General features: G+C 49.9%; 1 protein-coding gene across 1 annotated transcript in view; it reads right to left on the reverse strand.

The window, feature by feature from the left end:
• LOC143692718 (TOG array regulator of axonemal microtubules protein 2-like) overlaps positions 1-13,905 on the reverse strand; it is a 33,370-nt gene extending 19,465 nt beyond the window's left edge. Inside the window, exons 1-3 of the mRNA XM_077172960.1 lie at positions 13,850-13,905; positions 8,833-8,879; positions 8,428-8,630 (exon numbers count right to left, since the gene is read on the reverse strand). Of these exons, the coding sequence (XP_077029075.1) occupies positions 8,428-8,630; positions 8,833-8,879; positions 13,850-13,905 (306 nt within the window). The remainder of the gene's footprint in view (positions 1-8,427; positions 8,631-8,832; positions 8,880-13,849) is intronic.
• Between the last annotated feature and the right edge of the window lie 347 nt (positions 13,906-14,252).

Raw genomic sequence — 14,252 nt, forward strand, 5'->3', positions numbered from 1 at the left:
CCCTGCTGTCTTTTCAGCAGAGACACTCAAACACAACATAAACATGACCTGCCTCAAAACATTTCTGATCTTGGCTAATACTGTCAACTCAAAATATTCCTAATGGAAATAGCAGAGGGTAGGTCATTTTGAAATACTCTCCAACAGAGCAGTTAGAATTAAGAGAACTAGTTCTTTACATGGCTACACAGAGAATAAAATCCTATGGCAGCCAAGGAGGATGAGTGTCTTAAACCTGGATTCCTTCACCCTGACCACTGCCGTGGTCAGTAATAAAAGTGAGACAGGTAAGGTTTAATGAGATAGGTCATTTCTAGTCCAGAATTGATCCAGCAAAAATGTCACCTTACTTAGTGAGCATTAAGCATTCCAGCTGCATATCAGCAAGTAAGGAGTCATTCCAAAGGGGCCATAGCCAGGATTTGGCAGAACTAACCCTGATCCCCAAAGGAACCAGGGGATCTGATCCCTTTTTCTGCATCAGCAGAATTATTTCTCCAAGTCTCATCTCTCCTATCATTACACGCCCAGAGATGACACAGGAACAACAACAGTGTCATTGGGGCTTTCAACTTGAAAGCATTGCCTGACCCAGATGCACCAGGGACTGCATTTTGTCTGGCACAATTCCACTTGTCAGGGATCAGGCAAGGCAGGGACAGGGACAAGGCAGAAGGCATCTCCTGCCCCAGCCTCAGCCTGCAACACTGACACAGGCAGAGAGAGCTGGGCAAGAGATTTGTCACTGTGAACCTGCCATGGGTGGCTGTGGGCTTGTGCTGTCACAGCATGACAAACTCACACCCTGCATAGGCTGCATCCATTTGGAAGGCTCTTTCTCCTTCATTGGAAAATTCAACAGGACTTTCTATCATAGGAAATTTCCAGATTTCTGCCAGTGCAAAACCAGGCAATGTCCATGAATCCTCTTCAGATCTCAAAGGGTTCGGCTCAGAAACTGCCCCAAGGAAAGGTTTTCTTCTTCAAAAGCAGGAGGAAGGAGTGGGAACATCTCTCATTTCATGATAAATGCTTTCTTTACCCTAATTGTGACACTAGAAAGGCTGCAGGAGATAAAAGGCATGTGCAGGATGGAGAGGAAGGTATCCTCTTCCAGCTCAGCATTTCAGGGGCCAACAGGTACCACTCAACACTTCACACTGGTGGAATTTTCACTACACCACCAGAGAACACTCCCACTGACAGGGCTCTGGGAGAGTCCACTGAGCCCACAAAAGAATTGAAATGAATTTAAAGAAATTTTTAAAAGAATAGGATTTATCCAAGCTTTCCAAATGTCACCTCTGAGTCAAGACTACAATGGTCATTTTAGGACAGACATGCCCTGTACCTACCTGCAAGTTCAGAGTTCTTCTCTTTGTTTATGCTGCTGGGTCTTGGCCTGGAGAAAATGGAGGACAAAAGAACATGTGAGGAGGTAGAAAGAGAAGGGAGGGAATGGGTGTACCATGAAAGGAGGCAAACCTACTTAGCATGGTCACTCTGATGAAGGAGGAAATGCAACCCATAAACCAACAGGATGCAGAGCTGATTCATTGTCCTTAAAATTTACGTTGCTGGAGTCACAAAGAGCTGGCCAAACACAGCAGTCATTCTTCAACTTGCATCAGATCTCCCAATGTTCTGCTGCCTCTCCTTTTGGAGCCAAGTGGCTCCTACAGCCTCTCTGAAGCAGCAAGAGCTGCTGAGCTGAGACACGAGTCCGTATGGAGGGCAGCTACTTTTGTACAGCTGCCAAAGCTTGACTTTGCTTGCTCGTTCCTTACCCTGGTGACAGCCTCGTGCTACATGGGATCAGAGCACTGCTGTCTCCTGAGAATGATATTACACCTGCTGGCTCTTTCAAGAACAAAAAGGCTGTTTCCAACTCAGCTGCTAGGGGAGGAGATTCAGATTGCACACCTTAAAAGCCCCACCGAAGATTCTCAATTGGCATGATACTTCTGTGACTCCCTCTTTATTGATAACACTTGGATAAGGGTAACAGCGACATTTTCTCTTGCATATCCAAGCCAATATTTTTCCATCAGGTACAGTCCTATGCCTCTTCTCTACCACCTTGACCTCTTTGATATTAAGCCCAGATCAAAATATTAAACATCAATCGGATTATACATCAGATTTTACATCTATACTGAAAAATTTATCTGGCATCTCATTTCACTGTGGACTCACAGGCACAGTCACATTACACCTGACGTTTACAGAAGCAGCACCTGAATTTGCAGACACCTTTCCAGTAGCCAATATTTGCCCAAGCACATTCTCCTGGTTGCAGAATTTGACAGTCAAGGATGACAGCATTCAAACATCTGCAGGATCTGACCCATGCAATTCAGCTCCCAAATGTCACCACAACAATTACAGAGAGATTCAATAGCCAAGCCCAGCAGAGGACCCATCAGGGGGTGCTTTAAAGCCCTGCCTCCTCTTCCCCACCACCACCTCTGCTCTTGGGGCATATGGTGTTGGGTTTGACATTGTGCTGGATCATCATGGATGGGCAAAATATTGAATACACAGAAGTTTGCCAAAATACAGGAGACAGATTGCTGTGAAAAATAACCCAACAAGAAAGGAAGAGTAAGGTGAACAACACACTGCAGCAGCAGACACCTTGGCTCACCTCATCTCCTGGGACTCCTGGAATTCCAGCTGGGGAGAGCTTGGCAGAGACCCTGCAGCGCTGCCCACAGGGGGACTGCCTGCCCTGCGTATGGGGGGGATCAAAGGTGGTGCCAGTGACCCCTTCTTCATATCCCCACCAATGGAATAGAGCAAGGAAGTCTGGAAAGAGTAGAATACAGTGCTCAGATCAAGCATCCAGCCTTGCCCTCATTCATGCCTCAAGACATTTAGATATGCCCTCAATTGGGACCTGGCAGGAAAAGCCAAACTGATGAAGCAGCTTGGACCAGGATAGGGAATGAAAATGGAGGAGGTGAGGGAGAGACCATGTCCCAGATTTGCCACCTCTCCCCTCATGCTCACTTTTCACTAAGGGTTCCTACATTCCCAGCTGGCATCCAGGTTTTGGACATGAAGATGTTCTGAGGTGCCCCTGCCTCCACTGCCCTTTTGGATGGCATGGCAGTGGCTTTAGATCACTGTTCTCTCCCTGCCCCTGAGGTGTCTCACAGCCACTGCTGATCTCCAGCCAAGTCCCCACAAAACCATTCTGCAGGATGTCCAAACCTGCTTTTCTCAAGCCCCTCATTTCTCCTGCTGCTGCCCTTCCCTCCTGCACTTCCCCAGCAGCCTTTGAGCCCAGATGCTGCTGAGCTCTCGGGATGCTGGCTGCTCTCCAGCTCCCACACATCCATCATCTCCGGCTCCCTGGCACTGAGGAAGTTCAGCAGAGCTCCCTGCCCTGCTGCTCTCTGCAAGCTCTCTGCCTGTCCACATTGCTCCAGGGCCCCCATGCCATGGCCAGGAATGGGGCTGGGGGCAGCAGGGGCAGGTGCACACCCTTCCTTCATATCTCATCATTTCTGGCCCAGCTAAAGAGCCAAACCAGGACCTGTTCACCTTCAGTGAGAGGGTCAGTTCCTGTCAGGGAAAAGGTCTCAGAGCTCTGCCCACAGCACATCACCTGAACATTTACCACACTGCACTTACTTTGGTCTCCTTACCTTACATCCTTTTCCCTCTGAAATCAGCTCCTGTTTTTTTACCCTGGACCCATCCCAGCCGGTGCCATTTTCCCCATTCTCCTGCTCTCCGCTGCATGTTGGGCCTGGCTTGGTAGAAGGAGAGCTCTTCTGGATGGGAGGCAACGGCTTGGAGGGAAGGAGCATGGAGGGACTTGCCAGGGAAAACCTCTTGGCAAGAGGGCAGCCAGTCAGGCCTGCAAAGTGGAGACACAAAATAGAACAGAGGCCACCATGCAAACCTAAAGCATCAGAAGCTCCATATTTCATGGGACACATTTCCTGCAAACTTCTAAACAGCTGCACAGGGAAACATGCTCCTGCTGGCAGACACTTGAGGCAGGCCAGGGCAAAACCCTGAGCCACTTGCCCAGAGCTAGCACAGGCACAGCCTGGCCTCTGGGCTGCCCTGGGACAGCAGGGAGCCCAGAGCCCTGTGCTCTCCAGGAATGGCTCAGCTGCACCTGCACCCTCCTGCTCCTCTGCTGCCCCACAGCTCAGCAGCCCTGCAGCTCCAGGGGCACTGGCAGCAGCACAGCTCCTTGCAGGGGCACATGCAGGGCACAGCTGTTCCCTGCCAATGTGCACAGCCTCTCTGGGCTGACACAAGACCCTTCCTCCCAACAGAGAGTGGCCCAGCTCCCCCCTCACCTCTGTGTGAGGCTCAGCCATACTCACAAGGGAAGAAGTGAGTTAGGTGAACTCCCACCCTTACAATCAATCCATCCAAAGATTGATGAGGCGTCCAAGGTGTTTGTACTATTCAGAAGATCACTCTGTTTTTTTATTTCATGAAACTAGCATCACTAGAATTCCTCTAACTGTATGGAGCAGGGAAGCCAAGAGACAAAGCTTCTACTGCTTTGCTTAGGTGTTACTCATTGCCCATCCACTACTTTGAAATCCCTTTCCTTCCAAACAGTTGGCAACCCACAGTGGTCTCCAGAATTTGACAATTACACCTAGGAAATAATTGGTTTCCAAAGCTAGTTTTCATGGCCTTTGTTTCTGTAACTCCCACTCAGTTCTGGGTTGGGTTTGGTTGGTTCCAAAACTCATTCCATTTCTCTTCACAAGGAAGGAAGTGCTGGTACGTGAACAATGGCACCCCATGTCAGAAGTAAAAGAAGCTTTGCATACCCATTTCAAGTCCCCAGTATTCAAGGACCCAAATCTGCAGGGAACAAATTAGCTTTCAAATATTTTGGTTTTGCTCAGCTTCATTGCTCCATGGCTGTATTTCCTGCTTTCTTTGCTGCACAGACCCAAACCCCACATAATCATGACCTGGTTGAAAACATTTCTGATCATGTCAGTTCATAACAATTAAAAAAATTTTAGTGGAGATTACAAAGGGCAGATCATTAAAAAAAGACCATTCTCCAATCTGTATTTTTTTATCCCTCTAGAATGGCCTGATCATTTTTAAAACCACAACAGGTAAGGTTTAATGAAATAGATAATTTCTAGTACAGAATTAATCCAGAAAAATTGTCACCTTACTTAGTGAGCAATACTATTCCCTAGCTGCATTAAGCATTCCAGCTGCATATGAGCGAGTAAAGAGTCATTCCAAAGGGGCCACAGCCAGGATTTGGCAGAACTAACCCTGATCCCCAAAGGAACCAGGGGATCTGATCCCTTTTTCTGCATCAGCAGAATTATTTCTCCAAGTCTCATCTCTCCTATCATTACACACCCAGAGATGACACAGGAACAACAACAGTGTCATTGGGGCTTTCAACTTGAAAGCATTGCCTGACCCAGATGCACCAGGGACTGCATTTTGTCTGGCACAATTCCACTTGTCAGGGATCAGGCAAGGCAGGGACAGGGACAAGGCAGAAGGCATCTCCTGCCCCAGCCTCAGCCTGCAACACTGACACAGGCAGAGAGAGCTGGGCAAGAGATTTGTCACTATGAACCTGCCATGGGTGGCTGTGGGCTTGTGCTGTCACAGCATGACAAACTCACATCCTGCATAGGCTGCATCCATTTGGAAGCCACCTTCTCCTTCATTGGAAAATTCAACAGGACTTTCTATCATAGGAAATTTCCAGATTTCTGCCAGTGCAAAACCAGGCAATGTCCATGAATCCTCTTCAGATCTCAAAGGGTTCAGCTCAGAAACTGCCCCAAGGAAAGGTTTTCTTCTTCAAAAGCAGGAGGAAGGAGTGGGAACATCTCTCATTTCATGATAAATGCTTTCTTTACCCTAATTGTGACACTAGAAAGGCTGCAGGAGATAAAAGGCATGTGCAGGATGGAAAGGAATGTTTCCTTGCCCTGCACTGCATCTCCAGGGCCCCAAGGCACCACTCCAGCTCCTGCCACTCAACACTTCAAACTGGAGGAATTTTCACTGCACCACTGGAGCACAGTCCCAGGGACTGGGCTCTGGGAGAGTCCAGCGAGCCCATCAAGGAATTGAAATGAATTTAAAGAAATTTTTAAAACAATGGGTTTTAACCAGGCTTTCCAAATATCACCTCTGAGTCAAGACTACAATGGTCATTTTAGGACAGACATGCCCTGTACCCACCTGCATGTTCAAAGTTCTCCTTGTTTATGCTGCTGGGTCTTGGCCTGGAGAAAATGGAGGACAAAAGAACATGTGAGGAGGTAGAAAGAGAAGGGAGGGAATGGGTGTACCATGAAAGGAGGCAAAACTTCTTAGCATGGTCACTCTGATGAAGGAGGAAATGCAACTCATAAACCAACAGGATGCAAAGCTGATTCATTGTCCTTAAGCTTTCAGATGCTGGAGTCACACAGAGTTGACCAAGTTCTGTGTGAAACAATAGCCAAGTCCATCAGAGGACCCATCAGGAGGTGCTTTGAAGCCCTGCCTCCTCTTCCCCACCACCACCTCTGCTCTTGGGACATTGCTGTTGCCTTTGACATTGTGCTGGATCATCATAGATGGGCATAATAGTGAATACACAGAGGCTTGCCTAAATACATGGGATACCTGACTGGGCAAAATAACCACACGAGATGGGAAGAGAGAGCTGAACAGCACACTGCAGCAGCAGACACCTTGGCTCACCTCATCTCCTGGGACTCCTGGAATTCCAGCTGGGGAGAGCTTGGCAGAGACCCTGCAGCACTGCCCACAGGGGGACTCACTGCCTTGCCTATGGGGGGGATCAAAGGTGGTGCCAGTGACCCCTTCTTCATATCCCCACCACTGGAATAGAGCAAGGAAGTCTGGAAAGAGGAGAATACAGTGCTCAGATCAAGCATCCAGACTTGCCCCCATTCATGCTTCAAGACATTTAGCCATGCATTTAACTGGGACCTGGCAGAAAAGACAAACTGATGAAGCAGCTTGGCCCAGGATGAGGAAGGGTGACCTAGTAAAGGGAGGAGGTGAGGGTCAGCCCATGTCACACATTTGCCACCTCTCCCCTTCTGCTCAGGTTTCTCCAAGTGTGGCTGCATTCCCAGCTGGCATTCACATGTTTGACATCAAGATGTTCTGAGGTGCCCCTGCCTCCACTGCCCTTTTGGATGGCATGGCAGTGGCTTTAGATCACTGTTCTCTCCCTGCCCCTGAGGTGTCTCACAGCCACTGCTGATCTCCAGCCACATCCCCACAAAACCATTCTGCAGGATGCCAAAACCTGCTTTTCTCAAGCCCCTCATTTCTCCTGCTGCTGCCCTTCCCTCCTGCACTTCCCCAGCAGCCTTTGAGCCCAGATGCTGCTGAGCTCTCGGGATGCTGGCTGCTCTCCAGCTCCCACACATCCATCATCTCCGGCTCCCTGGCACTGAGGAAGTTCAGCAGAGCTCCCTGCCCTGCTGCTCTCTGCAAGCTCTCTGCCTGCCCACATTGCTCCAGGGCCCCCATGCCATGGCCAGGAATGGGCTGGGGGCAGCAGGGGCAGGTGCACACCCTTCCTTCATATCCCATCATTTCTGGCCCAGCTAAAGAGCCAAACCAGGACCTGTTCAAACTTCATTGAAAGGGTCAGTTCCTGTCAGGGATACACTGGGCCCTTTCTCTGCAAGGCTGAAATCAACTACCAGAGTCCTTGATTGCACATTCTGTCTACCAAAGCTGTTGTTCATCTGCCTCCTGCTGCACCCTATGGCAAACCCAAAACAACTGCAGGCCCTGGCCCTGCTGCAAAGGCAGTTGTGGGGCTGGGCTCTGGGCTGCTCTCCCCATGGCCACCTCCCATCCCTTCCCTCTGCACAAAGCCATGCCAGAGCACACAGCTGCCCAGAAGCTGATGAAGTCCTGAAATAGCAGCAGGGACAACTGTGCAGAGGGCATGGCTGTACAAGTCAAAAGCTGAGACAACCTGGAACTGCCTTTGCAGGACTGCCTGTTCCAGCAAACACCTTTTTCCATCCTAACCAGGCACAGCTGACAGAAACCACCACCAAGACACAGAGACGGTTCAAAGAAACCCATTGCTTACTAAATCTAGGAGCACAGCCTGTCCAGAGTGGACAACTTTAGCTGCTCTGACTGCTTGTTGGTGTTTTCTCAGCCATAAGACAGAGGAAGAACCACGGCAGAGCCCAGAAACCATTGTAAGACCTCTCCTGTTATTGATCCACACTGAGGACATGAAGGCTGCACTACACACCCATTGCAGAGACAGCCTGAAGCACAGTGTCCAGCTGAGCTCTTCTTTGGCTCAGCTGCTTCCCTGGGCTCACAGCATAGGAAAAGCTCTCCAAGCTCTGCCTCCAGCACATAAACTGAAAATCTACCTCACAGGACTTAGTTTGGTCTCCTTACCTTAGAATTTTTTCCTTCTGAACTCTGCTCCTGGTATTCTCTACTGTCATTATCATAGCCAGTGCCTGCTTCCTTGTTCTCTCCTTCCATGCTGTCCATTTTATTATTGTTATAAGAAGGAGAGCTGATCCGGATGGGCGGCAATGGCTTTGAGGGAAGGAGCCAAGGCCGGAAAGACTTGGAGAAAATGAACTTAGTCACACCTGCAAAGTGGAGGAATTCTCACTGCACCACCAGAGAACACTCCCAGGGACTGGGCTCTGGGAGAGCCCACTGAGCCCACAAAAGAATTGAAATGAATTTAAAGAATTTTTTAAAAGAATAGGATTTATCCAAGCTTTCCAAATGTCACCTCTGAGTCAAGACTACAATGGTCATTTTAGGACAGACATGCCCTGTACCTACCTGCAAGTTCAGAGTTCTTCTCTTTGTTTATGCTGCTGGGTCTTGGCCTGGAGAAAATGGAGGACAAAAGAACATGTGAGGAGGTAGAAAGAGAAGGGAGGGAATAGGTGTACCATGAAAGGAGGCAAAACTTTTAAACATGGTCACTCTGATGAAGGGAGAAATGCAACCCATAAACCAACAGGATGCAAAGCTAATTCACTGTCCTTAAGCTTTCAGTTTCTGGAGTCACAGAGAGCTGGCCAAGCTCTGGATGAAATAATGGCCAAGTCCATCAGAGGACCCATCTGGAGGTGCTTTGAAGCCCTGCCTCCTCTTCCCCACCACCAGCAGCAGTCATTCTTCAACTTGCATCAGAACTCCCCATTTCTGCTGTCTCTCCTTTTGCAGCCAAGTGGCTCCTACAGCCTCTCTGAAGCAGCAAGAGCTGCTGAGCTGAGACACGAGTCCATATCAAGGGCAGCTACTTTTGTACAGCTGCCAAAGCTTGACTTGGCCTGCCCGTGCCTTACCCTGGTGATAGCCTCGTGCTACATGGGATCAGAGCACTGCTGTCTCCTGAGAATGATATTACACCTGCTGGCTCTTTCAAGAACAAAAAGGCTGTTTCCAACTCAGCTGCTAGGGGAGGATATTCAGATTGCACACCTTAAAAGCCCCACTGAAGATTCTCAATTAGAATGATACTTCTGTATCTCCTTCCTTATTGTTATCACTCAGATAAGCTTGACAGCTACATTTTCTTACGCATATCCAAGCCAATATCTTTCCATCAGGTACAGTCCTAGAACTTTTCTCTAGCACCTTGCCCTCTTTGATCTTAAACCCAGATCAAAAAAATAAACATCGATTGGATTATGCATTTATACCCCAAAACATATCTGGAATCTCATTTCACAGCGGAGGCCCAGGCACAGTGAAGTTACACCTGATGTTTACAGAAGCAGCACCTGAATTTGCAGACACCTCTCCAGTAGCCAATATTTGCCCACAGATAATCTCCTGGTTGCAGAAGTTGACAGTCAAGGATCACAGCATTCAAAGATCTGCAGGATCCAGACCCATGCAATTCAGTTCCCAAATGACACCACAAACATTGCAGAGGGAATCAATAGCCAAGTCCAGCAGAGGACCCATCAGGAGGTGCTTTGAAGCCCTGCCTCCTCTTCCCCACCACCACCTCTGCTCTTGGGACATTGCTGTTGCCTTTGACATTGTGCTGGATCATCATGGATGGGCAAAATAGTGAATACACAGAGGCTTGCCTAAATACATGGGACACCTGACTGGGCAAAAAACCCACACGAGATGGGAAGAGAGAACTGAACAGCACACTGCAGCAGCAGACACCTTGGCTCACCTCATCTCCTGGGACTCCTGGAATTCCAGCTGGGGAGAGCTTTCCAGAGACCCTGCAGCACTGCCCACAGGGGGACTCACTGCCTTGCCTATGGGGGGGATCAAAGGTGGTGCCAGTGACCCCTTCTTCATATCCCCACCACTGGAATAGAGCAAGGAAGTCTGGAAAGAGTAGAACACAGTGCTCAGATCAAGCATCCAGACTTGCCCCCATTCATGCTTCAAGACATTTAGCCATGCATTTAAGTGGGACCTGGCAGGAAAAGCCAAACTGATGAAGCAGCTTGGCCCAGGATGGGGAAAGGTGACCTAGGAAAGGAAGGTGGTGAGGGACAGATCATGTCACACATTTGCCACCTCTCCCCTCATGCTCACTCCTCTGTAAGTGGCTGCATTCCCAGCTGGCATTCACATGGTTGACATGAAGATGCTCTGAGGTGCCCCTGCCTCCACTGCCCTTTTGGATGGCATGGCAGTGGCTTTAGATCACTGTTCTCTCCCTGCCCCTGAGGTGTCTCACAGCCACTGCTGATCTCCAGCCACGTCCCCACAAAACCATTCTGCAGGATGCCAAAACCTGCTTTTCTCAAGCCCCTCATTTCTCCTGCTGCTGCCCTTCCCTCCTGCACTTCCCCAGCAGCCTTTGAGCCCAGATGCTGCTGAGCTCTCGGGATGCTGGCTGCTCTCCAGCTCCCACACATCCATCATCTCCGGCTCCCTGGCACTGAGGAAGTTCAGCAGAGCTCCCTGCCCTGCTGCTCTCTGCAAGCTCTCTGCCTGTCCACATTGCTCCAGGGCCCCCATGCCATGGCCAGGAATGGGGCTGGGGGCAGCAGGGGCAGGTGCACACCCTTCCTTCATATCCCATCATTTCTGGCCCAGCTAAAGAGCCAAACCAGGACCTGTTCAAACTTCAGTGAGAGGGTCAGTTCCTGTCAGGGAAAAGGTCTCAGAGCTCTGCCCACAGCACATCACCTGAACATTTACCACACTGCACTTACTTTGGTCTCCTTACCTTACATCCTTTTCCCTCTGAAATCAGCTCCTGTTTTTTTACCCTGGACCCATCCCAGCCGGTGCCATTTTCCCCATTCTCCTGCTCTCCGCTGCATGTTGGGCCTGGCTTGGTAGAAGGAGAGCTCTTCTGGATGGGAGGCAATGGCTTGGAGGGAAGGAGCATGGAGGGACTTGCCAGGGAAAACCTCTTGGCAAGAGGGCAGCCAGTCAGGCCTGCAAAGTGGAGACACAAAATAGAACAGAGGCCACCATGCAAACCTAAAGCATCTGAAGCTCCGTATTTCGTGGGACACATTTCCTGCAAACTTCTAAACAGCTGCACAGGGAAACATGCTCCTGCTGGCAGACACTTGAGGCAGGCCAGGGCAAAACCCTGAGCCACTTGCCCAGAGCTAGCACAGGCACAGCCTGGCCTCTGGGCTGCCCTGGGACAGCAGGGAGCCCAGAGCCCTGTGCTCTCCAGGAATGGCTCAGCTGCACCTGCACCCTCCTGCTCCTCTGCCTGCCCCACAGCTCAGCAGCCCTGCAGCTCCAGGGGCACTGGCAGCAGCACAGCTCCTTGCAGGGGCACATGCAGGGCACAGCTGTTCCCTGGCAATGTGCACAGCCTCTCTGCGCTGCCACAAGACCCTTCCTCCCAACAGAGACTGGCCCAGCTCCCCCCTCACCTCTGTGTGAAGCTGAGCCATACTCACAAGGGAAGAAGTGAGTTAGGTGAACTCCCACCTTTATCATCAGCAAATCTAATGGGTGTGGCACTCGAGGGGAATAATTTCTAATTATTGAGAAAATTTATTTGGTTTTATTTCTCATGGAACTGGCCTGCATTTAATTTTTCTGAAGAGTATTGAGTTAGCAAGTCTGAAGGTAAAGGTGGAAAGCTCCAATGATAAGAGGGGAAAAAAGAAAAAAAGATTCTTTCTTAAGGCTGGCCTGTGAATCCACTGGAAAAACCCACACTAGCTGTGACTGCTAGTTCTGCAAACCACAAAAACCTTCCCACAAGCAGGCAGGCCTTATTGGGGTTTCTAGTGCACCATAATACCATCCTCAGGGTTGGGCCCAACTAGCAAGCAGAGGAAGAACAGGAAATTTATCTGTCATGAGACCTAACGTTGATGGGATTGATGGCAAAGAAAGCAACGGGACTTGCATCTCATGACCGTGTCCAATCTGTGGTCAGCTGTGGCCACAGTCCCTGTCCTGGCTGACAGTATGAGTGATTTGGCCACTGTCAAAAAGGAGAAAGCAGAGTAAACTAATGACAGAATGTTGTGATGCCTCAGGGCATCCTTGCAGGATCATCTGTAGCTGTCAGCCACCTACTCTGACACAGAGACAGCACTGACCACCACAGACCAGTTTTCTCTGAAATCTGGTGGGATTTGTTTTCCATTTGGCTTCAGCCTTTCAGCTCCTTTCTATCCTCACCTTTTCCTTCAGGGGTCTTTCCTTTTCCAGTGAAATCCATGTTTGAACCCGTGCCTCTGCCTGGCAGAAGTGCCTGGGTTGGAATTTGGGAACGCTCTCAGAGCAGTCAGCACCGGGAGCTTGGTGCCAGCCTTTGAACAAGGCCGGGTGACTCCAATCGCCAGCGCTCAGCACAGAGAGGCAGAGCCGGATGCGTCTGCTGCCACTGGGGCTGTGTCAACACAACCTGCACCAGCCCAGCCTGGGGCTGCCCCTTTGTGACACGCTCACCAGGGTTCTCTCGTTTCCATGGCTGCAAAACCCCACCCCGACTCCATCCCCTTCCATTCCCTTGCCAAGGGCAGCCAGCCCTAAGCCCAGCCTGGCCAGGCCTGAGGCTTTCACACTGTCTAGGATATAGACCCTTTCCAAAGCTACTTTTCAAGGCCTTTATTTCTGTAATTCCCACTCACTTCTGGGTTGCAGCTTGTTGGTGTGGGATTTTGTTTATTTGTCTTCACATCAAACCAAGTGCTGGGACACAAACAATGGCACCAGGAGGTGGAAGTTAAAGAAGCTTTGCACTTCCCAGTAGATGACCCCATAATTCAGCTGGCCAATAGCTGTAGGGAACAAATTGACCATCCAAACGTTCCACTTTTGCTCTGCTTCATTGTTCCATGGCTTTATTCCCTGCTTTCTTTATTGCAGAGACACCCAAGCCCAACATAGACATGATCTGCTTCAAAATATTTCTGATCTTGGCGGTTCCTGACAATTCCAAATTTCTTAGCAGTAATATCACAATAGGCAGGTCATTCTGAAATACACTCCAACAGAAAAGATAAAACTGATCATGCTTGATTTGGCAGAAGTAAGCCTGAGCCATGGGACCCGTGGGTCTGATCCCCTTTTCTGCATCTGCAAAATCATTTCTTCAAGTCTTATCTCTCCTATCTATTCAAAGAAGCTTTGCTCTCTGCATTAGATGCCCCCAGTATTCAGTGGGCTGATACGATCAGTGTATCTGTAGGATGTAAATTTGCCATGAAAAGTTCTCCTTTGTTGCTCAAGGGTTTTTTTCCTGCTTTCTTTCCTGCAGACAGACCCAAAATCAACATTACAACACCTGCCTCAAAGCAATTCTCATTTGGACTGTCCCTGAAAATTCAAACCTACCCTCAGAGCGTTTCCCTGTCCCCAGGGACAGGCTCCAAGGCTGGGCTCTCACCTGCACGGAATGAAGAAGAGCTGCTGCCCTTGCCAGCGGCTCCGGGCTCTCGCCATCAGCGCTTTGAATGCAGCTTTTGCACACACTCTGCCTCTCTGAGCCCAGCAGCATTCCCGGGCATCAGCAGAGCTGCTGCAGGCCAACATCCTCCAGGCACAGCTGCAGCAAGGAGATTGCAACAAGGCCTGGCTGCAGGAGTCTCCAGCCTGCAGCAGCCCTTCCCCTGCGGGGAATCATCTTGTGCTGCCATGGGGGAGCAAAGGGGGTGAGGGGCTCTTTGCAGATGAGGGTCTCCTCCATGTGCTGCTGCTCGCTGGGCTGATACAGCTGCTGGTGCCCTCCCCCACAGCTGTACCAGGAGCCTGCTTGGGAAAATAACACTGCCAGTGCCAGTGCCAGTGCC

Source organism: Agelaius phoeniceus (genome assembly GCF_051311805.1).
Source record: "Agelaius phoeniceus isolate bAgePho1 chromosome W unlocalized genomic scaffold, bAgePho1.hap1 SUPER_W_unloc_2, whole genome shotgun sequence".
NCBI classification, from domain to species: Eukaryota; Metazoa; Chordata; class Aves; order Passeriformes; family Icteridae; genus Agelaius; species Agelaius phoeniceus.